Source organism: Squalius cephalus (genome assembly GCF_949319135.1).
Source record: "Squalius cephalus genome assembly, chromosome: 21".
Lineage (NCBI taxonomy): Eukaryota > Metazoa > Chordata > Actinopteri > Cypriniformes > Leuciscidae > Squalius > Squalius cephalus.
In genome coordinates this window covers 22,710,917-22,737,007 of record NC_137142.1, presented here as the reverse complement: position 1 = coordinate 22,737,007, position 26,091 = coordinate 22,710,917, and the positions used below count along the sequence as shown (strand labels likewise).

General features: G+C 37.6%; 1 protein-coding gene across 3 annotated transcripts; it reads right to left on the bottom strand.

The window, feature by feature from the left end:
* Positions 1-108: 108 nt before the first annotated feature.
* slka (STE20-like kinase a) lies at positions 109-25,959 on the bottom strand. Of its 3 annotated transcripts, XM_079855555.1 has the most exons (20): positions 25,543-25,582; positions 25,021-25,184; positions 18,396-18,560; positions 16,735-16,783; positions 15,638-15,787; positions 14,578-14,650; positions 14,237-14,431; positions 13,831-13,912; positions 13,594-13,740; positions 12,246-13,424; positions 11,839-11,969; positions 11,583-11,706; positions 10,332-10,511; positions 7,379-7,471; positions 4,431-4,560; positions 3,565-3,689; positions 3,284-3,472; positions 3,053-3,178; positions 2,780-2,893; positions 109-1,707 (listed from the first exon to the last, which is right to left on the bottom strand). In XM_079855555.1, the coding sequence occupies exons 2-20, from the start codon at positions 25,168-25,170 to the stop codon at positions 1,561-1,563; spliced, it is 3,549 nt and encodes a 1,182-aa protein (XP_079711681.1). In that variant the 5' UTR covers positions 25,171-25,184; positions 25,543-25,582; the 3' UTR covers positions 109-1,560. The 3 variants fall into 3 exon arrangements, with proteins under 3 accessions (XP_079711681.1, XP_079711682.1, XP_079711683.1); XM_079855556.1 differs by lacking the exon at positions 7,379-7,471 and adding an exon at positions 6,185-6,256 and having other exon boundaries at positions 25,021-25,959; XM_079855557.1 differs by lacking the exon at positions 7,379-7,471 and having other exon boundaries at positions 25,021-25,959.
* Positions 25,960-26,091: the final 132 nt, after the last annotated feature.

Genomic DNA, 26,091 nt, shown 5'->3' with positions numbered 1-26,091 from the left:
CGCTCTTTACAAGAGCCACTGAATCTTTAACAAAGAGTATTGATTTTACGCCTAACCCGATATGAACCCAAACTGCACCATGTCTAGAAATAAAAAAACACCAATAAATCAAAGAAAATACAATGAGTTTTATTTACAGTTTATCAATGGACAAGCGTTTTGATACATAAATTTACCTCAAAAATGCATCAGATATTCCATCAAAGTGCTGCAAGAGTTTAAGGTCACTGTTCAGCTGTATGACACTGGGATATCTCTGGACAAATATCCTGTTTGTGCAAATGCCAACTTTTAAAACCTGTTCAAAGAGTTCACGTCTCTGGTAAAAGTACAGCATTTGGGATTTCTCTCAGCATGCAAAAAGTATATGAGCACAGCATGTCATAATATAGCTAAGATACAGATGTGTGATTTCTTACACAAAACATGTTATCAAAAATAAAGCTTGAATCAGATGAAAAGTCCTCAGCAACAGTGAGAGGTGTTCATGTCTTCCCACTGAAACTTTTGCAGACTGCAATGGGCTATTCAAAATTCTGCTCTACATTTGACTATCAAAAGTATGTGTCCTTCAATAAAAAGAAAACCTAAAATTAAAATAAACAATGTAACATGCAAGTTCATATTCCCCTTATATTTCGATGAAACAGGAAAAAGAACTAACAATAAAAACGTTCAACTTCGGTTAAATCCATAAATAACTTTTTACCACCATATAAGAAACATTCAAGGCGGCAAAGACTGCCCTACTCTCCTTCAAATACGTGAAATTAATTTGCTCATAAAAAAATAAACTCGGTTACTCTGGACCACAAAGTGACATGCACAATGAGAAATGACATCATCGTATACAAATATTTGGACAATTTACTTCCTAATGCACTAAAGAGATCACTACTGCATATGTTCAATTTGTTTTAAAGTGTGCAATGTCAACTTATGGGTTACATTCCTTGACTGCAAATATCTTTATCCATAAAGCAAAGAGTAAAAGTTCAAAAGAGTAGTATGTTTTAAAAGCAACTTTGCATGGAGATTAAAAACAGAATAGGCAAAACAGAGGATGCCGCAAAAATACAACATATAACAGCTGATACAAGACCATAACAGAACTGAAGCTTGTGTACCAGTGACTCGAGTGTCCACGTGTTTAAATGTGATCTCTCACCACTTAAGTTGAATATTTCTGTCTGTGATATTATGTTTGTTATGGGCTTTTCATCATGTGACCCTTATTAAGGCTGTTTCATGATTGTATTCCACAAAGACAAGATGATATTGCCTGAGTGTATTCACGGTTAATTTGCGCTAATGTCTTAAGCACAGATTAACATGACCAGAAGACAACGTACAGAAAACTAAAATGTTAATCCATTGGATTCAATGTGGCAAAAAGCATGTCAATGTAATGCATAAGGTTTGTCCTTCATTACTGTTAGCTTTCTAACTCTCTTTAATTTCAAACCCATGCATCTATTCTGATCTCATACCTTTGAAAGGACAATGGACTCTTGACTAGAACAGCACTTCCTCGCTTTAAATAAAGCTCAGTGGTGAAGGTTAAGAGCCGGAGGAGTGGACACTGGGAATAGGGTAGAATTTAGAGACTCTGCTCTGGGTGGTGGGATTGAGGCATTCAGACTCTCCACTCATTTTAAAGAAGACTTCCTGTTCTTGCAGTTTACGTGTGAACTCTTCCTCCAGAGCCTGAGAGAGAGCAGGAGAGAGACATATAGTATGTGTACTTACAAAGAACAGTCCTACTCAAAATATATGAGATGGCATATTATCATTCCAGAATACTATGAGCTCAGACTTTATTCTAATATTTTCTTAGATTTTTTTAAAATGATAATATTAGGGTATATAGGGTTACACACACACACACACACACACATTCAAAAGTTCAGGGTCAGTAAGATATTTTTTTGGGGGGGAGGAGAAAATACTTCTACTCAGCAGGGCTGCATGAAACTGACCAAAAGTGAAAGTGAAGACATTTATAAAATGTAACATACGATTTCTGGTAACACTTTACAATAAGGTTCATTAGTTAACTACCTTAGTTAACAAACTAAGAATGAACAATACTTCTACAGCATTTATTAATCTTAGTTAATATTAATTTCAACATTTACAAAAACATTATTAAAAGTTGTATTTGTTAACATTAGTTAATGCACTGTGAACTAACATGAACAAACAATGAACAGCTGGATTAATGAACAAAGATTAATAAATACTGTAACAAATGTATTGCTCATTGTTAGTTCATGTTAATTAATACATTGACTAATGAACCTTATTTGAAGTGTTACCAGATTTTTATTTCAAATGAATGCTGTTCTTTTGAGCTTTCAATTCATCAGAGAATTCAAAGTTTCATCATATATTAAGCAGCACAACTAAAGACTTGGGCAATGACTGCTAAAAAAAAAAAAAATCAGCTTTGCAATCACTTCAAAGAGAAAACATTTATTTAAATTGTAATAATATTTCACAATATTATTTTATGTATTTTTGATTGAATAATTGCAGCCTTGGTGAACAAAATACACTTCTCTCAAAAACATTAATCAGTAGTAGTGTGCATATAAAAGTTATTAATAATTATATAATCATGTTAAAAACATTTTTAGATTTCAGATATTTTCTTAACAGCTTGTTTGGAAACCCACAATCTTTGACATGGGGGAAAATGCAGCATGATCCACTTGAAATGATCAGGTTTAACTGGATCCAATGAAAATGCAAATAATGTTAATGATGTACTGAATACCTTCTTCCTGGGACGAAGCTTCTCCCTCCAGTCTTTCAGCTCCTGACTGTGATCCTCATCCAGCTCCTTCAGCTTCTGAGTCTCATGCTCAATCAGGAGGTGGCATTTCTCATTCTGTTGGCAACAAGACAATGAACCAGATGTTACAACCAAAGATGGAGGACAACTAGTTTAATTTAAAAGACTCAACAGAACAGAGCATAAATGCAGTCAAAAAAGCAGGCAAAAAGGAAAGAGGAAGATGGAAAGAATGTATGTCTGTGTGTTACAGACCTGCATCTGTTGAAGTTCTCTGATGTTGGAGTCACACTGCAGCTGCAAGTCTCTCATCTGGTTCTCATGTTTCTGATGCTGATGAAGTCTCTCATTCTTCTGTCTCTTGTCCTCTTGAGCAGCAAACTGCTCAAAAATAAAGTAGAAAAAAGTTTAAAAAGGACTTAACACAAGCCTGATTCCTCTGATCTTGACAAAGGTCTTCCCGAGCTTCCTGATAGAGGGTCTGACCTGTTTGATCTTCTCTCTGTCCTGCTCTGGTGTTCCTGTGCCAGTGATCCGCAGGCTCTTTTTAAACATTGCCATGCGCGTCTTCGCTTCACTGCGCTGGATCTTTGGCAGCCGAGCTCTTTCCTGTGTCTGTCTGTTCTTCATCTCCTCAATCAGCCGCTGGTTATAACCCTGCATCTGCTCCATCTCCTGATGACCAGCCAAGTAGGAATAAACAGTCAAAGTGGCTACAAAACATGGCAGTATTTGATTTGTTGTATAAATTGACTGCCAGGTCTCACCTTGTCATGCCTCTTGAGGAGCTGATGTCTCTGCATGAAGTATTGATCCTTCAGCTGCTGCTTCAGCAACTGGTGTTTCTCCTGCAGGTGGCGCTCCTCCAGCTCCCACATGGCTGCCTCCCGAGCTGTCGGTTTGTGAGCCAAAGAATAGAGGAAATAGAGCAATTCTCAGCCGTTAGAACCAGATCATTTGACTCCATTCATGTTTAGACATGTTTGCAGACACAGTCACAGTTCATTGCACATCATAGATGGCAAATCTCAAAACGGTCTGTATGGGACATTTTTCACACACACATCTAATCAAATGAGATCTGGGCCACACCTCAAGAGGAATACGGCTGGCCTTTATAATTGGCCCCCGTCTGAAAATAACAAAGTTTAGCTCTATTTCAGCTTTACTGTCAGTAGAAGCAGGTGACGTGTTTCCGTTGTGGTTGGAGTTGAAAGCGTGACCTAGATAAATATATCACCAAATATGTGCAGCTGATTTATTTATAATGAACATAACCACAAAAGTCTACTGGACTCTCTCATATAATCACTCTTTGAGAATATACTGCAAGTAACAAAAATGTTAACACCAAAAAACAAAAAAAACAGGATGCTTTAAAATGCTTTCTATTATAAATGTAAGAATGTAAGAATATTCACCTCTGTAAATAGATATATATATATACACACACACTCTACTGTTTGGGGACAATACAATTTTTTTGAGAGAAAGTAATATTTTTATTCAGGAAGTTTGTGCAACTATATGAAAATATACTGCAGGCAAAAAAAAAAGAAAGAAATCAAAATGCTTTTCATTATTATTAAATGTAAGAATATTTACAGAGGCTTCTCTGTAAAGAGTGCCTGACCTCTCATGAGCTGCTGCTTGTGGTTGAGACAGTCTCTCTCTATAGTGGCAATCTCTAGTTTGTGCTGCTGGATGATCTTTTTCAGAGCTCCATCCAGCTCCTGCTGCTGCCTCTGGAGAAACTCTTGCTCCTAAGAGAGACGGGTGGAGCGAGAAGAAGAAGAAAGGAATCGGGTACAGAAACAACAGGGGGGTTGTAAATTAGTATCTGTACATGATCATGCTCCAAGGTGAAGCAGACACATTTCACATGAGCACTAACACAGCACTGATACCACAGCATTAAGAGGAAGGTCACACACTTAAAACCATTTAACAGAGATAAAACATTTATAAATTCATGATAAATGGATAAAGATTTAAGAAAGGAATGATCTAGAGAATAGATTAACAATACATACAAAGTCACAGTACAGCAATAACAACCTTAAGGTAAGCCCAGACTGACTTTTTTCATATTTTCTAAGCTGATTAAAGGGGAGAAAAAAGATGGGATGGATTAAACACAATAAAATGTGTTTTAAAATTAGTTCCTGAAAGCTTAATGAAATTTGATAAACGCAAAAAAGTACACTGCCGTTCAAAAGTTTGGTCGGTAAAAGTCTCATGATTATCAAGGCTGCATTTATTTGATCAGAAATACAGTAAAAACATTAATTTGGTGAAATATTCCAATTTAAAATATTGTTTTTGTATTTTAATCGTATTTTTTTCCTGTGATGACACAGCTATATTTTCAGCATCATTACTCCAGTGTCACATGATCCTCCAGAAATAATTCTAATATGCTGATTTGGTGCTCAAGAAACATTTCTTATTATGATCAATGTTGAAAAATACTCAATATTTTTGTGGAAACCATGATAGATTCTTTGTATTCTTTGATGAATAGAAAGTAAAAAAATAAATAAAATAAAAACATCTTACTGACCACAAACTTTTCAATGGTAGTGTATGTATTTGTATAATTTCGGAAAACTTCCTGACAATCATTTCAGATCCATTTGGGCTTGCCAAAGACATGCATAACACTGACAAATTACTCAACCAAAGCAATACAGGCGATATATATAAGCTAATGCATTAATATACAACTACTAATAAAAATAATACATCTCAAATGTCATCCTAAGGTCATCCTGATGTTCGACTCCTTTGAACTTGGCCTTCAGTGGCAGACAGAAAAAAAGCAGCACAGGTGACGCACAGAAACTTGACTAAAGTTTCAGTAACAGTATGAGAGAGTGAATGGATAGAAGAGATACTGAGACAGTGCAGCAACAGCACTCCAACACAACAGAGCACCTTCCTGCCCGCATGTGCCGTCAACATCACGTTCAAACACTACTGCACCGTTACAAAGGGGCATGCTTCAGTAGAACCATGTTGAACATAATCAAATCAGTTCTGCTAGTGTCGCTCAACAAATATATAGTTCAGGAGTGACAACAGTGCAATGAAATGCCTCATTCCTACTGCAGAAGTTCATGTGAGCCTCCCTGGAATCAAAGTACTGGGGCGAGGAGATGTGCTGAAAACATGCATTTTGCATTTATACTGCATTCTATACTTTATGGTCTATTCTCTCTGATTTTAAAATGTGTAAGCTAATCGGTTTTCCATTACTTTTAGTTATTTAAAAAAAGTTAGCTAAACTATTACAGCTGTTGTGAATTTGTATGCATCTGCTCCGTAACTTGTGTGACGGACGGGCACATGTGAGAGGGTTGAGTCACGAGGAGAGAGGAGACTTACATCCTGCATCTGAGCGTTGAACAGAGCACATGAGGACAACTGAAAAGACTGTATCATAACCTGGGCCACACCCTGTGGAGCAAAACACAGCCAACTCCACCACGTCAGGAACAGGGGACACACACCAGCACTCAAGCGCATCACACGCAAACCATACACACATCTCACAATATCATCTAGTCTCCTCATTGCAATAATCTGTTAGTGTCCTGGGTCCTGAGCTAAGACCCGCGAGCAGTGAAATCAGTTGATCCAGATGATGGACAGAGAGCAGGTTTAGCAGCTGGTGAGTCTGAAGGCTGTCATCCTTGACATGCATGATGAGTCATCATTAGTCTGTTATACTCCTCTCTCTTTGGAGTTGACGGATTGACAGAACATCCTACAGGGCCAAAAGTATGGGGATTCCCCTTTCTAACCGGTTTTGCTACTTCAGCTACACACATTTCTAACAGGTGCATAACATGAAGTATACAGCCATGCCATCTGTACAGACAAACACTTGAAGTGGAATAGGGTAGGGCTGCATGATAAACCAAAAATAAAAGTGAAAGGGTATGGTTTAATTATATAAATATATGCGCTGCATGTTTTGGAGTGAAGCGCAGACTGTGTTCTTTAATAAGCAAGCTTATAAACACTTGTCAACAAAAGAGAAGCTTTAAGGTTTAATGTTTCATAATTAAATTAAGACAGTCATAAATATTAATCATTTTATTTTTCTGTACAACTGTAAAATTACAAAACTATTATATTTCTTTCCTTAAATGCTATTTTTATATTACAGTAAAATATTATATCAGTAATATTTCTTGTTCGTTTATTATTTTAGTTAATAATAATAATAATAATAATTATTATTATTATTATTATTATAATATTATCGCACAGCCCTAAAATTAATTGGAATGCAGGTGCCAGATCTCATCGCCTAATCTCACTAATGCGTTTGTGTCTGGACAAGAGAGCGAATCCCTGCATCCATGTTCTATTATCTAGCGGAAAGTCTGTCCAGAAAAGTGGAAGCTGTTCTGGCAGCAAAGGGAGGATAAATTATTCATTAATGCCAATGGAAGATTCTTTTTAAATAGGGAATTTAAGGAATAACCTTAATTATTGTCAATCCTACAATTCAAGATCAGAGTGGTAGAAAAGAGGAGAAGTGGAAGTGTGTGTATGGGGTGTCTAAATTACCTCTTCATGTTGAACGACTGCTAGGTCTTCCTTTAAGCGTTTCATGAGCTCTTTTCTCATGCGTTTGGGGGACTGTTCGACCTCTTGTTTGACCTACAGTGTGAGCATGCAGACTGTTGGGAATGAATGCTTTACTTGCGTAGGGACTGACGGTGTAAATCATTAGTCGGAGAAAGTCATGCAAAATCTGCCATGAAGGGTTAATCTATGATGATGAACGCTTTAGTATTTGAAAGATAATCATCTCCAAACCACTGATGATTTCCAAATGGGTTAGCAGTTAATATAAAGATGATTCCAATAGCCCATGATCAGCTACTACCGTTAAAGAGTTGTTCAGAAGCTGAAGAACAGAGAAAAAGCCCACTAACAGCAGCTAACATAGATCCTTCCTTCACCTCTACAACCATCAGAGTATAGATCCCTTCAAATTAATCTCTAAAAGATGCACACTTCTATTTTGCTGACGTTTGTTCTTCTGTAAAGGAAGCCGTGTCAGCAGGAATTTTTTTTCAACAGCAAGAGAGGTCAAGTGCCAAAATGTCAAATTGTCAGTTTGATCAGGAAAGAAAGATATTTTGCTGACTCTAGATTATCCTCATTCTCAGAAATGCCAGTCACTGTCCAACTGAAAATATTAACACTTACTTTTAGCTAATATAGTTATCTTTATAGTTTTCATTCTTGATGTGAACCGGCCTTAACCCAGTCTGATTAAGCAGCTCAAATTATTTGTATTGTCCAATTAATAAATGTTACATAGTGTTCATTCAAATTGAACAATTTTGTCTATCTCTGCCATAATAAAATCATATACATTATCATTTCATGCACACTACCAGTAAAAAGTTTGGGGGCTGATAAGTTTGTGTTAATATTTAGGAAGGAGTCTCTTATGCTGTATTTATTTGATCAAAAATACAGTTTTAAATTGAAATATTAATAAAAGCTTAAAACAACTGTTTTTTAATTTAATATATTAAAATCTGTCAAATGATCCTTCAGAAATCATTGTAATATGATGATTTGGTGCTCAAGAAACATTTGTTATTATTATCAATGTTGAAAACAGTTGTGCTGCTTACTCAAAAGAACAGCATTTATTTGAAAGAAATCTTTTGCAATATTATAAATGTCTTATACTGTCCCTTTTGATCACTGCATCCTTGATAAATAAAAGTAGTCATTTAAAAATAAATCCTTCCGACTCCAAACTTTTAAATGGTAGGGTAGTGTATATTACTTTATCTGCTGCTCAGCAATATAGAAAACTGAAATGTGCATCTTGCAATGAAGGTCACTTTTAACAGTATTTTTAAAATGAAAGGAAACTTAATCTCTAGTACATATTAGTCTATGAAAACTGTGTTCCCATCAAGAGAAGAGGCCCTACACCACAGCACTGATCTCCACTCATTACATCACACTCACACAGCAACATAATTAGTGACATTTAGAAAAGCATAACATCAAAAAAACAGTTATTTTACATATACTTATTTTGAAAAATAATGTTAATACTTTATAGGAAAAATGTATAAATTTCAATTTCAAGATGTATTTGAACAGGGTATCATGAGAGGGAGAAAGAGAGAGAGAAAACAAGACATTCCCGTATCTGAATCCATTAAGGCACTCTGTTCATGCATATGACAGCATTAGTGAGGAGCAAGCGGTCTAGTACAAGTGCCACAGAAAAACCAAAACAAGAGAAAATAAGAGAGAATCTAGCGGTGCTAATACACAGTTTGACCATAGCTGTGAGCATGTATCATGCTGGCTGATGATGCAATGAGAGACCAAACAGCTGAAATGTGCTATTATAATCATGTTACTGACTATGAAAGCAAATGCACCATGCATCAATACCTAAAAGGAAATAAGAATAGTGACAAACCCACACCACACAGACCCCATTTCCATGAAGCCATGCATGATTGTACTGAAATCCCTTCATTCATTAGCAACACTTGAAAACACCAACAGGAGGAAGAGATGAAATGAAGAGAACCTTTATTTTGTTCCTAAGCCATTGCTTAGCACCCAATTAACCTTTAAAGCCATCTCTGTGGCCTCTCGGAGGATGGAGGTAATTGAATGTGAAAGCCAGAGTTTCGTTAAGCAAACATAACATGATAAGAAAAGAACTGCTTTGCATTTACAAGTCTGAACACAAAGCAAGAGACACAGCTGAGATGTGTCTAAAGGGACAGGTGAGGAAATCAATTCCATTTGCAGCTGCATTGTGATTCCAGAAGCAAAGCTGCTTAAGTAAATTAGTCAAATGCAAGATTGTCTGTTTGGATTTTGCATCCCCAGAAAACAAGAATGAAAAAAAGCTACTAAAAGCACACCAAATAGGAATGAACATGAGCAATCCAACAGACAAATACTCATTCTGCTAACTAGTTGACAAGTAAACACTAATCACAAATAGATTGTCCGACTCCTTTGTGCCTTTACCTGCCATAGACTCAAATCAATGTCAAGAAAATGTTAAGCATGATCTAGATGAAAAGCTGCAGGGACACATATCAGCCTTTTTTTAAATAAGAATGTGAAGCTATAAAAAGTGAAAGTGATATGTTGAAACAGCATTTTTATGTATGCAAATACACTAATGGTGGCAGCCTACTTTTCAAACTGATTTCTATGCAAGCTCCAGATAAGAGTTTTTTTTTTTTTTTCTCATTCTTTCAAAAGAGGTTGTCAATTTTTTTTTTTCAAAACCAATGTAAGTGTGATATAGTTTAATGTTTGAGAATAAAAATCAATTTCTCTAAAGTGTCAAACTTGCATTTTTTAATTTTTAATTTGAATTTTAGTTAGTGTACTCAACTGTTAAATTACTCTGAATGCTCATCCCTAGTACCAACAAGCAACAAGTCATGGCCTGAACAAATACATGCATAAATACAGTACATTCAACTCTGCGCCCCACTTTCTCGGTTACCTCCTTTTTGCGGTTCTTCAGCATGTTCTGGAACTTGGAGAGCTCCTTGTCCTGCTCTGCTTTGATCCTCTTGGCCTCATCTCTCAGCCGGTTGGTGTGGTCCTGCTCCAGACGCTCTATGGTCTGTTTTTGCTGTTTCTCAAGGTTCTCCACCTCTTGGTCATACTGACGTTTCTTTCCCTGTGGAGAGAGAGTGTGAAAGAGGAATACTGAATTACGGTAACTGACCACTAATGCACTGAGCAATTTTATCTGTGTGCTTGTGCCCCTGTGAGACTTCATCAGGCTTTTAAACCTGAACTAAAAGGGAGCACTTCAACAAAAACACTTTTTTAAATTCTCATAAATTCTAAAACTGCACATGAAAATCTTGTGCGCTCAACTGAGTCAGATAGATTTTTTATCCGATAAGAAAATGTGTTCATAAATTGAATCGATGCACATCAATCAAAGACGTGACTAAGCAATGGGACGGCATAACTGGACTACCCAGCGGATGATCATCTGAAATGCTGTTTTGGTCATTCTGAAATGCCTCAGCAAAGTCTGTCATCAAAGTGGTTCGGTTTAATTATCTCTTACACAACTGCGTTCCCAAACAGCAGGCATCCGCCTCCAAAGCAAGATAATATGACCGCGTCTTTTGTGTTTCAACTGCGCGCTCTGAGGCACAAGTAATTTATTATATATATTTATATTTAAACTATTACATACAGTGGCTTCTCCTACTATCTTTATGATGTTTAGCGCCAGGTTATGAGGAAGTAACGATTATGTATTCTTAAGCTCACTGGATGGATTTTCCAATTTTGCGCAAGTTAAATTCAAAACTTTGGGACGAAACATAGCTACAGATGAAAGCAAAATGACAGCCAATCAGAACATACATGATGTTTAATAAAATGCCATGTGAAGCAAGATTTTGGACCAATGACTGTGGGCGGAGTTACTATAGATCACAACATTACAAAAATAGATCATAAATCCAAAGCACTGCTTGTTACTGTGGTGGCAAAATCTCAAATTAACATGAGAGAGATGGTTAGGAGGCAGTGTATTGCAGCCTTCCTGTTATGTGAATCAACCTTGCTGTGTTTAGATACTTTTAACTTATCCATCATGCTACATCTGCATTTAAGAAAACTAAAACAGCTCTTTCAGTGTTTATGGACAAAACAAAAGAGTGTACAATAAACAGTTGATTACAATGTTTAATGTAAACAAATATGGTGAGGGAATGAGGGTGCTGACCGTCATTTCCTGCTCGAAGCGCCTGAAGAGCTGCTCTTTCTGCTGCTGCAGTTTGTTGCTGAGCTGCTGCTGAGCTCTTTGCTCCTCTTTTTGCAGCAGCCTCAGTTCTCGTAGCTCCTGACGCCTACAAAATAAACACACTTCACACACTTTTTCTGGTGATTTAAGACATTTAAGCATTATCATATATACATTATCATTTGCCAGTCGCAAATTGCAATTAACTAGTAACAGTAACTGATGTCAGCTTAGATACCTCAAAAATCTCAGTTCCTCACTCTTGGTGTCATTGTCTGTTACAATCTTGGATGTGGTGACACTGACTTCCACCCCATCGACCAAAAACTTGCGGGTCTTTTTCAGGGTTTTCTTTTGGCGCTTGCTGTCCTGTGGGAGTGAATAAAGTTGAATGAATATTTACTTCCAGAACCTTAATTTCAAGGACATCTGGTGCAGTTATAGCAGGGGTGTCAACCTCAGTTCCTGGAGGGCCACAACACTGCAGAGTTTAGCTTCAACCCTAATTAAACACACCTGATCCAGCTAATCAAGGTCTTCAGGATTACTAGAAACTTCCAGGCAAGCGTTTTGGAGCTGATTGGAGCTAAACTCTGCAGGACAGTGGCCCAGGACCGGAGTTTGACACATGTTAGTTGTAGGTACCTGTATTGAAACAGATCCTTCTTTGCTTTTGGAGAGGAAGCTGGAGATTGACAGGTTAATGTCAATGCTGTTAGTATCTGCAGCAGAACTGCTGCCTGAGTCAGAGTCTTTCTCTTTTTCAACATCAGGTTTCACCACCTCTGCTGCATTCTGGTCATTCTCAAGCATGGTAGGTGCTTCCAGGGTCTCTGGTCTGTCTTCATTGGCTTCTTGAGGTTTCTCTGTTGCACTGACCTCCTGTTCTTTTACACCATTGATGACAACAACAGGCAATTCATTCACAGAGGTGTCCTCTACTACATCTGCTCCCTTGGTTGCAGGATCCTCTTTGGGTTCTGAACTCTCAGCCTCATCTCCACCTTTATCCTCTGTTGCCACTTGAGGAAGATCCTCCTTTACCTCTTCTGTAGAAACATCTGGTGAAGTTCCCATTTGCTCCTCCTTTACTTCTGAAGAAGCATCTGGTGAAATTTCCAATTGGTTCTTCTTTGCCTCTTCTGTAGGGACATCTGGTGAGGTTACTGTTCTCTCATCCTCCACTAGTTCCTTTTTAGTAATTTCTTCCTCAGTCTCAATTTTGTCTTCTGTTTTTCCTATAACAACTGGTTCAGTGCCTTCTTCAGTAACACCATCAGATTTGTTCACTGGTTCAGCTTCATCTGAAGGCAGGATACGTTCCTCTTCTTCATCTGTGGTGGTTAGTGCTTTGGCTTGCTGCTGCATTTCTTCATACTCTTCTTTCTTCTCTGTTGTCTCTTCCACCTTCACTTCTTTCTTTTCTTCCTCTCCAGTTTCTTCACTGACAGTCACAATCTCTTGGAGGACGGTGTCATTTGATGCTGGTGGGTTTGGCTGATCAGAAATCTCCACTTCTGTGGTCACTGGTGTAGGAGATTCCTCTTGTTTTGGTACAGCCTCCTCACCAGAACGTGATTCGTCATTGCTGGTGTCTGACACACTAAACTCATTCATCTTCTCATCCTCAGCATGGTTGGGTTTGCTGGTGTCCACCAGCATGTCAGAGGTCTTGTCACTAGCCTGATCCTCTGAACTGGGTTTTCTTTCAGGTTCAGCCCTCTCTGTGACCGACTCAAGAGTTGGCGTGTTCTGATACTGCCTCTCATCCTCTGAGCTGCCAACGCTGGTGTCTGATAATGCACGTTTGTGTCCAGGCACTGCCTACATATAACAAATAAAAACAATGTGATGTTTTGAACAGTGTGATGTGCATGAAGATACTTAAAGAACTCTGGTGATGTTGTCTTCCATGCATATTATCATCACAATTTCAGATTCTCTGAATGTGCTTCTACATTCTGAAAGTGGTCAAAAATGTAGATGTTCATACCAGCTGGGGCTCGGGCTCTTCTTCCTCCTCTTCCTCTTTTCCCTCTTCCTCTTTCCCCTCTTCAATCTCCTCAACCACTTCGGCTTTAGCCTCAGCAATCAGCTCTCGCAGTGGTTTGCTATCCTCCACATTTGAAACAAATGGATGCTGAAAGCAGACCATGGCTCATTACTTACATGTGCATTTTAATTTCATCCTTTAAATGGAACTGCACCAAGAAATACAAGACGGCCCAACCTGTAAGAGCTGCAATGCACTCAACCTATTGTCTACATTCTTATCCAGCGCTTTCCGCAGGAAATCACTGAACTCCAGAGACCTGTTTAACACAGCGGAGGAACAAATATAAACCATGTGCTGAATGTAAAAGGGCTCTTCGTTGGGGGTATTACAGTCATAACTATTGAGCAACAGGCTAGTTCCAGGCTGATCATGTGTTGGGACTCTGGGTGGGCGACAGCTTATACGATTCATCAGCTCAATAGGTTATTTATCATACCACCCAAAATATTACTAAATATGACCAAAAACATTTTTTATCGAAATAACCTGTCCTCGGAAACGATATTGCTTCTATTGCTAATCACATTTGACTTCATTGACACAAGTGGAAGATCATGGCACTGTGAGTCATAACTCTTACCATCGTGATGGAGCTGCGAGTGTGGGGGGCTCAGACTTTGCTATTTTTAGCAGGACTCTCATTGGGTTCATCTCGTGGTTGGGCGGCTCGATCTGTGCCAGCTCGATCAGAGTCACCCCCAGGGACCAGATGTCCGCTTTGTAGTCGTACGGTCTGTCCTTTGACGTCTCACACATCACCACCTCGGGTGCCATCCTTGCATTTAAGAGAGAGAAGGGGAGGGAGGGGATTTTGGTAAATCGGACAAATAAAGAATCGTATTATGTGCCCTATTCACAGCTCTGTTCTTACATAGTGACAGATCTCATGATTCAAAGCAAGACTTAAATTGAGTGACTAACCAGTAAGGCGTTCCAATGAATGAGTCTCTTCTCTGTAGGGTCTTTGTATTCTTTGCAGACACTCCAAAATCAGCTGAGAAGAGACATTGATCAAAATTAGAGACATACAGTATGGCTGACAGCACTATGGAATTAAAAAAGCTATTAAAAAAGCCTTAAAAAACAACAACAACAGTTGTTGAAAAACTTAAGAGTCAAGATAAACATTTCAGTTTACCCCTATTAATTACCGAAGATCTTTTTGTAGGAGGAGTAGGCTTTTTGACAAAATTACTTTTCCCTGACCTTTCCAGATGTTTGGGATGACTGGATAAGGTTTTTTTTAATCATTTTACAGAAATTATTAGGTGTCTTCAACAGCCATAAAGAGTAATTCCTAGCCAATTTAATGTTTTAGAGCAAAGCAACAATAAAATATATAAAATGTAACAATTATAAAATTAGAATTTTATAATTATGAATTGTTATAACTGTTAGAAAATAAAATTGAATTGTCATATTCATAGAATTTTATAATTATAAAAAATTTTTTATAAATGCATTTAGTATTGTTATATAAATAAATATTTAATTTCTATTTATTATATATTTTTGATTTATTCATGTCGATCACAATTCAAGGACAGGGAAATCACCATTTTAAAACTCCCAGATACTTCCAGTCTTTCAAGACTCCAGTGAAAATGTAGTATTATTTATATAATATTATAGTATTTCTTAATATTTTGAACTAACCTATTTTTATATTTTTCAGTTTTCTTTCAATTTTTGTTATTTTTTGTGTGTGTTTTGTTGTGTTATGTGAATTTGTCATTTTTATTTTTATTTTTTTTTTTATTTATTTTTTTAAATAACTTTAGTACTTCAACTTATTTTAACTTTCGCTCAAGTTTTTTTTCATCTTCAAAAATATTTTATTTCAGCTTTATTTCAATGAACGAAAATGTTTTGTAATAGTTTTAGTTTTATTTAACAATAACAACATTGTTTTCTTTTTAAGGCAGTCATTTGTCCCTCAGGTGCTAAGACAGTATTTAAGCACACTTCATGAAGCTATTACCCAATTTGACGTCTCCATCCGAGGTTAAGAGAATATTTCCAGCCTTCAGGTCGCGGTGTATAATCTTATTTTCATGGAGGTAAACCAGCGCCTCCAGTGTCTGTTTACACACAACCCGGATCTGAGGCTCTGTCAGTGGCCGCTCCAGCTCTGCAGACACACACATACACAAGCAAAATTGCCGTAAACAGTCACTACTAAGCAAGCACACTTTATACGATTTTTTTTATTTGCTGTGATGTGTATTCAACTTAAACTAGACAAATAAACTACAATGTAAAAGTGACAAAGGGCTGTGGCTTTTATTAATAGATTTGTTCTCTGCTGTTGTTCTTGGCTAAGTAGTGCACACTGACTGAAGCAATGTGAACTGCCTTTATTACAGCTGCACTACTGGGATAGGCCATCACAGAACAAGCAGAAGGCAACAGAGGGAGTTATAACAGCACAAACAGTGAGTCAACAAAAGCGTTTCCATCATAAGAACACCTCCTCACCCCAACACCTCCCACCAGCAACACCTCTCTTTCAGGCTAAATGTAGAAGTAGCCAGATTTTCATCACAGAAGACTAAACAGTCATAAGAAGGAGAGGTTTTATTCTTACAGGATATTGTTTACAACTGCAAAATGTTTTTTCAATCAATAAGGTGACAAGATTTGTGATTGAAAACAGCTTTTTGTAAATGGTACAGACAACACTGTACAAAAAGAGAAGAAATGGGACCATTTGTTAGACATTTAAGAATTGTTTCTGGCTGAATTAATACCACTGAGAGCCATGAAAAATTTGTAATTTCTACTTATGAATTTGCTGACATGGCATGTCACAGAAAAGGACTGATCCGTGTGGGGACATTTCAACAACGCTTCCAACCAACATGGAAAAAAGGCTGAGTAGCTTTAAAAAGAGCCTAACCACTCCTTAAAAAACTGACATTGATAATTATATGGTCCAGTCCAGTGGCAAAACTGAGCACAAGCATGCTGGTGTGCCAGTGAGGTCTGGAGGAATGGAACATCATCACACAGTAGAACAGACTCAGACGACCACAGAGCCTTCTATTACCTTCAGTTAAACAAAGACCATTAACTTACCCAACATCACAGCGTCTACTGCTCCTCCGGCACAAAACTCAATGAAAATCTAAAGGAGGAGGAGAAAGACAGATCCAGAAGATGAATGAACTAATAATGACACTGAGAAAAAAGTACAGGCATTTATAATGTTACAAAAGATTTCTATTTGGAATAAATGATTCTTTTAAACTTTCTATTCATCAAAGAATCCTGAAAGAAAGTATCACGGTTTCCACTCATTTTTTTTTATTAAATATTGGTTTCTTCTAGTTAAAGCACTGATGACTTCACTTAAAAACCTTTTCCGAGGTCTTTGTTAACGCCACTCTCAGGTATCATTAGAAGGGCTATGATGAGATGAGAACATTTTGTAAAAATTGCTACTCTAATTTCTAGTTTTATTAGGTTACACAAGTATTCACTTATTTTTTTGGTATACTGGATAATGGCAACCAACAGCAGTGCAGTGATAAATGAAACTTAATCCTCTGAGTGAAATGATAAAATCATTATGTAAGTGAACACCGTCCTATTACACTGACCACAGCAGCTGGTCTTTAAGGTAACAGGTGCTGTAGAAAAATCAATACAACCCCTATATTATGCTATGTCCCATGAGAGGAGAGAAATAGCCTACATGGTAACATACAGTAAGCAATCTCATCACAAACCAAGAGAACTTAAGTTTATCGGACACACTTCGACACTAAAGCGTCAGTTCCTTCATACAATGTTAACACATGAAAAGTCAGCTGCATCTGAATTAACTCTGAACACTGACAGGAGGCTGGTGAATAATGTAACATTACGTGACAAACAATTGACTGCAGTGCAGATTTTAGTCAGCTTTCTATGAATATTTTGCACAGCTCTGACACTGAGTGTAGGAACGATCTCTCTACGCATTAAGAGGCTTGCTTGTGCTGCTATGAGCTGTGCATTCATATCTCTTGAATAGCAGCCAGGCTAAGCAGACTGGACTTGCATCTAATTAATTCATGAGCACTTTCTCTGGTCATTTGAAATAGGCCATTATCCTTCTATACATGCCAACCGCAGAGGGGATGATCATATGAAACCATCCTTCCATAATTATCTTGGGAGCTCTATTGTAGAAAAATAGGATCCACTGACACTCTTTAGACAGGGATGAACAGAGAGGGATAGTTGTGGACTAGTATGGAGCTGTTAAGCCTTGACATTGTCATTATTCACTATTACATTTAAAAAAAATGAAATGAGCAAGTTTTTTTAATTGTTTTTACCGTTGTTGAGAATGAACGTGAGAATGAACTTGATTTTATCCAACAGGATTTGATTGGATTATTACATCTTAGATTTTATTAGGAACAAATTAGTTTGATAAAAATAAAACATTTAAAATTAGAAAATTAAAAACATTTTAAAATAATGTGGTTACAAAATGGTTACAAAGCCCAGAATGAACATTATGCCATATTTTAATAGCCTTGAAGTATGTGAGAAAAACACAGCAAGATCCAGTTTGTTGTGTGTACAAACACTTCTTAACCAACAGCATAGTGCTACTCGACGAGCAAGGCGAGAGTGAAGTGTGCTCTCACTCCTACTCCTCCTACAGAGGTCAATGTCTGTGTATGTGTGTGTCTGGCTACAGTACAGCAGAAGTAACCAAACCCCTCATGAGAAGAGTCACTCACCCATAGTTTGCTCTCATAATAGAAAGCATCCAGCAGTTTGACTATGTAGTGATGGTCACAGGAGGCAAGGATCTCAATCTCCACCATGTAGTCCTCTAGCTCCTCTTCTGTTTTGGTATCGATCACTTTCGCTGCAGCCAGGATCCCGGTCTCTTTGTTCTGAGCCTGTGATAAAAGCAAACAGTGGGAAATATTCAACAGGTAGCACAGGCATACAATGGCTTCTATGATGCTGTACAGACCTGCTATTCAAACAGCAGCTCACAAGCCACATGCAACACTTTGTCAATGCCAGGGGCTCAAACTTAAGGATAATTTTCTTTGATCTTGAACACATTTTCATCTGAGCTGTAATAACTGTCAGTGTCGTTGTGAGTTAGCCTACATATCTATGATGCACCTCTACCCTTAGCAGACAACCACTAAGATACAATCAATAACTAGAAGCTCAATTTCGCTAGTCTCAGCCTCAGACGTCATGCTCACGGACTGCCCACACTCCTTTCACCTGATGTCTGATGCATATGGCAGACTAATAAAGAAATACTTACACAAAGTCATATGTCGACTTCTACCTGATTTCTAGGAGTCTAGTGTTTGGCCGTCTTTAGGAAACAAATCCTTTTACTTCAAGACGGTGACAATAACCGATTCACAAACTACTAAATGCTGGGTTTTAAAAAGGTAGTGTAGATGAATTTTAAACCTTTTGAAATCCAGCGGTTAATTGCTCATGCAAAGCAGGTTAGGAACATTAAAAGATATTTAATCGTTTTTTTTGAGGCACTTAGTTGAATGTAAAATAGATGTGTTTACTTACAGGATACAGGAAAAGTATAATTTTCCAAGCTTAGCCCACCCTTTACCAACATATGAAGGGATTCCTAGGTGATTCTTCATTTTATTATGTCCTCTCACATCTTAAAGGGGTGATGAACTGAGAAATCAAAATTTCCTTGAGCTTTTGACATATAAGAGATCATCATACTATAATAATATCCTGTAAGTTTCAGAACTGAAAACTACCTTGTTAGTCCAATAAAAGCTTTTATAGACATCAGGCTCAGCAAACGACTCGTTTTTCAAAGTGGGGAACTATGACGTCAAAGAGGATAAAACACCACCTCCACAAAAGAAGATCAACGCCTACTTCAACACGGCCTGTTTAGCCCCGCCCACCGATTCGCCCAAACATGCTAAATAACATAGGACGACATGATAATTGCTAAACCGGATCGAGCTACTTCCAAGCAATAAACATGCTGTTTACTAAATATTGTGCATGCCTGTTTGTGGAAGAAGACAGTCTGCATAAGCTTCCTTCGGATTACAGCATGGTTAAACTTTATTAAATCAGTCAATCACAATTTCCCGACACGGATCTGCCAGCAACATGTAAGTAACCATGTGTATGCTAATGCCTGATCTGCGATCAGTGATTTCTGTGTAATTATTCAAGTTCAGATATTTCTCTTAAAATCGTTCAATACTGTTTATGCATCAGTGACTAAACGATCAACTTCACATAATTTCTCGTAGTATTATGAAAATAATCTTTTTTAAATTGTTATTAAATTATATACAGAAAGATCAAAGAACAATCCCTTTCCAAACGCCCAAGCTGTCAATCAAACAGCACAGCGCGAGCCGCGAGAGCTTATCTGGACACTTACCAAACTCGTGATGAAATAATGACACTGTTACACTACACAACGAAGCTCTTACTGTGTACTCACATCGTGTTTGCATTGTGATTTGGAGTAAGCATTTGTGAGAGTGCAAAAATTGCGTTGCAATGATAAGATCTTTATTCACGCGATCAACAGACTGTCTGTCATCTGCTCAGTCAGTGCTCATCATGCTGCAACCTTTCATGTGATGGAATAGATTTAAATATAATGCTTTAAACGATACTTTTCACGATTTGTTAATCTCGATAGCTGTAATAGTAAAAACGTAGTAAAAGTTTTCGAGAGAGTTCATGTAAAACTAGCTATTTCATATGCAAGCATGTCAGCCAATCACAGCAGTGGGCGTTTGCACTGCAGTCTCACAGCAGACACGCCCCTTAAAACGGAGCGTTCAAATCTAAGGCTGAAATCAGGCTTGGAAAAAAGGCTTTTATTTATAAATTATGACAATTTTTGATGTAAAAATCATACTAACATTATAAGGGCACCCCAGGCAACATTATAAAATAATAAAACAATCCAGTTCATGACCCCTTTAAATGGAAGACCAGGTAAAGTACCTTACTGAAAATGGAATACCTGCAGCATATGAAAGTGCTGATGCTGCAATCTCAGCCGCCTGATTTAGTATTGTATTCGGATCACCCGAATTGTTTTAAGTGCACAAAACGAGGAGAGAAGTGTACAGAAGCCGTCTGATGGTTGTTGATCAAGTGAACACCTTTGAAATAATCTGTGCTTAGTTTTAGATGGATAAAAATTCAGAGAAAAAACTTTACTGTCTCTCGAACTAATTTATTAAAATGCAGATAGTTGCACAACTATTTGCTTTACATATCAGTCAGATGGCCTCTTCCTACCTGAGTGGGCGATCCTTGACCAATTGAAGTGCACAGATGTTATAAGATGATGACGAACAGAACATTCTGAAGTGGAAACATTCTTTCACATCAAATAGTGTGTAAAATTCTCATTTCTGGTGGTGTAATATAAATTTTAAAAAATGAATTCATGAAGCATTCGGTTTTCGGTACAGCTTCAGGAGACAGTTTACAGCAAAATACACCGTTATCTTGACTTCTGAACTGTCTGATATGTGTAGCTTTGTACTAAATTTTTACTTTATTTTACTAATACTTCCACTTTTTCAACATTAGTTAGTCTGAAATGTTGCTGTTTGAGCATAAAAAGATCTGCCAGGTTACAAAGCTCAAAGTCCACTTCAAAGGGAGATATTTTATTTAACAGAATCCACTTTTCAAGAAGTACAATAAATGGCTCGTTTGAACTACAACACGATTTTTCCGGATCTTGACTTGTGTCACAATGTTTCTCATTTAAATAATCTGGAATACGCAAAAAAGGGGGCTAGGCCTGGTTGAGCTGCGCTAGAGAAGATGAATAGTGTTGCCACTATGTCGAAGAGACGAATGATCCTCATTCGTTAACATTGTCAGGGGCTGAATCGAGCTCGAATTGGTTTGAAATTGGCGCAATCCTTAATATTTACAGTTTACACTAAAGCAGAAATCGCAGTTATGGAGGGGCGGGAAATTTCCCTAACATGCGCTACGCTGTGCCAATCACGACACACTGGGCCAACTAACCAATCACAGCACATTTCGTATTTTGGATGGAGGGGTTTCTTTGAAACAGGACCTAAATGGCGCATTCGAGAGACTGGGGAGTGAGGAGCTGTAATAATACAAAATATGTGAAAAATAATGAATTTTTTGAACAGTCAAGCATGAAAACATTCTAGTACACCCCAAAAACAAAATCAAGACTTCGTAAAAGGGCATAATAGGAGGACCCCTTTAATGGCATGAGTAGCACTAGAAGTAAAACTATTGATAAAAAGAAAGAACTTGTGTACAACCTGTAAAATGGCTGAATGAGAAACAAATTCCTGAATGTACCCAGAGATTAGCCTATTGCCTTTGACCTACTTCATTACAAAAGCATTTTCACAGCTTTACTCCAACAAGAGAGACATTCAGAATGAAACTTATAACCATCAAAGCACATTGGCCTTGCTAACTAACAAATTTGTTACAATAATGATTAAGTAATAAGCCAACAGACGTCACGTGTAACTGTATTATGAAATTCTGTAATATTGAACATGAGATTTGTATATGATATATATATATATATATATATATAAAAAAACAGAAATATCTTGTAAAAGATTAGCCCCTCCCAGTAACCTGCAACTGATACATAAAGCAACAACATCTATTCTTTAAAAAAGCAGAAAAAAGAAAAACGGAAGCATGACAGGGTTACTTCATCTAAAGGCGCGCCAGAGGCTGTTTGAGGAAATACATATCTCCATGAGGCTTTGAGATCATCCCTATGAACTACAACACAAAAAGTAAAGTGTTGCAGTTGTATTTTGTAAGTGTTTGCATTAGCTAACAACTCCAGAATATTCTATTCAAATCGGATGTGACTAATGACGGGTGTAACACATTATTCCATTCAACCATCCTCCATCTATGCCAAGGAACAGTTTCTATTCTGGGATCAACCTCTGAGTGTTTACAGCTACCCGAAAACAGAGAAGAGTCAAGTGTACCATGAAATGTGTGAGTGGACCAGAGTTTATTGAAGCAGAAAGTCTCTCTCAATTTCACTTGTACTGCTTCACGCCTGTTTTTACCCTCAGACCAACAGGAAATTAACACAACCTCTGCATTTCTGAAACAACCATGATAAAGAGAGAGAGGTTAATTTGGTTTCCATTATTGTTCCACAGAACTAGCGAGTCTGGGCAGGTCACACTTCTCATCGCTCATCTGAAGAGGAAATAATAATTTATAACTGTATTGTACTAGTGCTGATAAGAATATACAATGACAGACCTATCTCAATCCTCAAAGACAACAGACTGGTCAGTAAAACCAAATTCAGATCATGCGGTTTAAAATCGCAATGGAATTGAAGTCGCAACAGATCTTTTCTTCCATTTTGCTACGTAAAATTCCCAAGAGTAATGGATTATCTAAAAAAAAAAATATATAATAAAAAATAATAATTGGGGCGGGGCTTTGGTTCTATCCATCAGTTGTTGATTGGATTTTGGGAGTCCTGCATATATCACCAGAAGGTCAAGTTATGACATTTTAACAAACATTCTGAGGTATTTTTTTTTTAGGAAAAACAAAACATGCACAGATGAATTGTTCACAATAAGTTCTATAATATGTATTGACAAAATACATATGGGGAATTGTCATTTCATGCCAACTTTAAGTTAGCCACATAAATCTCAGAAATCTAAAAAACTAAACTTGTCAGGGAAAACATGTAGAACAGAGCTTGATTTTATCCATCTGGAAATTACTGGATGGTGGTTGTTCATTATAAGGATGGAGCCATATCAAATTTGCTAAAAACAATGCCTGAACTACATTATCCAACAGCCAGTATGGCCTAAGATGTCACTGGACATTGACAAGCAAAATTGTTTCAGAGGAGAGTTATTATGTTTTGAATGATTAAAGATTACAAAGACAAACAATTGTTTTCCCCTTTGGAATAACATCCACTGATGAATCTTTCACTGTCCAGGAATGCACATTAATTTATTGATAACTTGTTTTGCTTGGAATATTTTTTTAAAGAGACTCAAAATACAGTACAGTGTATCTCACCATAGGTAAGATAGGAATAAAAGACTGCAAAATAAAAAGAAACAGTAGCGAACCTCTGGTAAACCACATGAAAATGTGGTTTAGATGTTTATCAAAGCGCCTAACACCCCCCAGCATCACTGCTAAACTGAGGCAGGAAGATCCTGCTGATTCACTCTGATAAACCTCACCACACCTCTGCATGAGATCCTACATTCATTCACACAGAGCGTTACTTCCTCATTAGACAACTTCTTACAAATACTTATTTCAGAATAAGATGTCGATAAACTTGAGACATAGGCCTACTGATTATATTTTGTGGCTGGTTTTGTATGAAAACCAGTGCAGAATCTTAAATAACAAAGGCTAATCTGTCTGCATTTTAATCATGTCACTATGATACCACAAAGATGTGTGTGTTGTACAATTTATTTAGAATGCCACACCCAACTTGTGGTGTCACAAACACAATGCATTCCATAAACAACAGCAGTGTGGAAACATTCTTCATCAGACAGAAGTCTGAAGCAGGACTGACAGCAATGGTGTGAATTCAACTACAACTGGTTCTACAACACGAGTAAAACTACATTAACTAGGCTTTTGAGAATGTAAGGAGATTAAATAAAGCCAAATAGGCTACTACTTAGTTGTGTTTGACTCTTTTTGTCCAATTAAATTGTGTTCAATTGAGACTGGAAAGTCGTTGGGTTCAATAACTCTACATTCTAGATGAAGTTGCCCATGTTTACATCCTTTTCTTTACTTCTCTACTGCCCTTACAAAAATATGCCATGGTAACAATTGTTTCTGCCAAAATACCATAGTTGCTAGTGCTACTGTTATTCATAATACTGGGAAGTCATCAATAGATTCATCAAGCAGTTTTCAAGAAAGTGTCAAGTGCTGGTCAGGAAACGATCATTTAATCAGTTAAAATTATAGTTTTTTTTTTAATCAGTTAAAATGATAGTTCAACTATACATTAAAGTTCTATCATCATCACCTTTTTATCCCGTGGAACACAAAATGACTTGTTAGAATGAGTCTCAGCAACTATTTACTTTCATTGTATGGAAAACAGATGCAATTAATGGAGTTATGCTGGTAGTCTCTCACAACATCTCGTTTTGTGTCATACAGGCTTGGAACAACATAACGGTAAATAAATATTGACAAAATTTACACTTTGGAGAGAACCGCCCCTTTAAAATGAATCAGTTGAGTCAGAGGGACAATGCTAATACACTCAGGTCAGGTGACAATCACCTACTGGAGGAAGATGATATTTACCTTGTAGACTTTCCCAAAGGCTCCATCCCCAAGTTCTCCCACGATCTCCCACTCCTCCTCGGGGTTGATGTCTCTGTGAACGTGCTCATACTGTTTCTTCTTCTTCTCCGTGCCCAGCTTAAATATCTTCCGAAAATTGAAAAAGGACATCTTCTAAACGCAATCTATATGTCTGTCGGTTTAAAAAAAGAAATGACACGACATAAACTGTTGTGTTAACACTGTACTAAACGAATCACTTGGGGAGTTGGCTAATGAGCTAGCTGCGGATGATCGATTCCTAGCTAATGTTAACTCATTTAACTGTACAGTTGCAGACAGCTCCAAGTAATCCTGTGAATGGCGGCGAAGGTATTAGTCTCTCTGAAAGTGACCGAGGTCAGTCTTTATGTGGCATTTCGCGTCTCCATAACATTGAATCATCTAGACGAGCGACTCCTTCCACACAGGGATGGAAAAGTAACAGTCCACTTCCTCAGCTAGCTTCACAACGGCTACATGTGTGTGATTCTCTGTATTTACCTCATCCGTCTGATAAAAAATAAGCCTCGCAGTCAAACAAGTCTCGCGTACTGAAATATGTCGTTTTAAAAAAAACTACGGTACAGTAAAATCCATAAAGGTGGAGGCGATTAGGTAGTTAGCACACCGTAAAAATGCGGAGCGGATGCTGATGACCAAACTCCTGTCTGAGCTCAGTCTACTGCTCACGGGAGGGGTGTGTGTACAGCTTAGCCAAACACACCCGTTTCGATAAAAACCGATTGAACAAAGTACAGAACACCAGCAGGCCAGTCGACACTGCTCGCGGTGTTGAAATGGACGTTTCTCGCGCCTTGCTCAACGGTCGCTCGGGTCTCTCGTGACTAACTTCTCGAGGATGTTGCGGGAGGACTCAAAGCGCGTGCGTTTGGATAGGGAAGGCGCGTGCCCGGCAGTGGAAAAGATGGCGCATGCGCAGTTGGTGCTGGTCATGCAGAGGACTGCACTGTTCTGACTTAAAACCAGTAACCTAACCAATAGTGATAGGTAGGGGATTTGATTCATCCCATTTAATTGAATCCTTTTAAT

Bases quoted from the DNA above. Each gene is read 5' to 3' on its own strand.
- slka (XM_079855555.1), bottom strand. From the start codon at position 25,170: ATGTCCTTTTTCAATTTTCGGAAGATATTTAAGCTGGGCACGGAGAAG. The intron at 18,561-25,020 runs GTAAATATCATC...CTTTTATCACAG, and splicing joins CCTTTGGGAAAGTCTACAAG to GCTCAGAACAAAGAGACCGG. The intron at 7,472-10,331 runs GTAACCGAGAAA...CTCACACTGTAG, and splicing joins TGAAGAACCGCAAAAAGGAG to GTCAAACAAGAGGTCGAACA.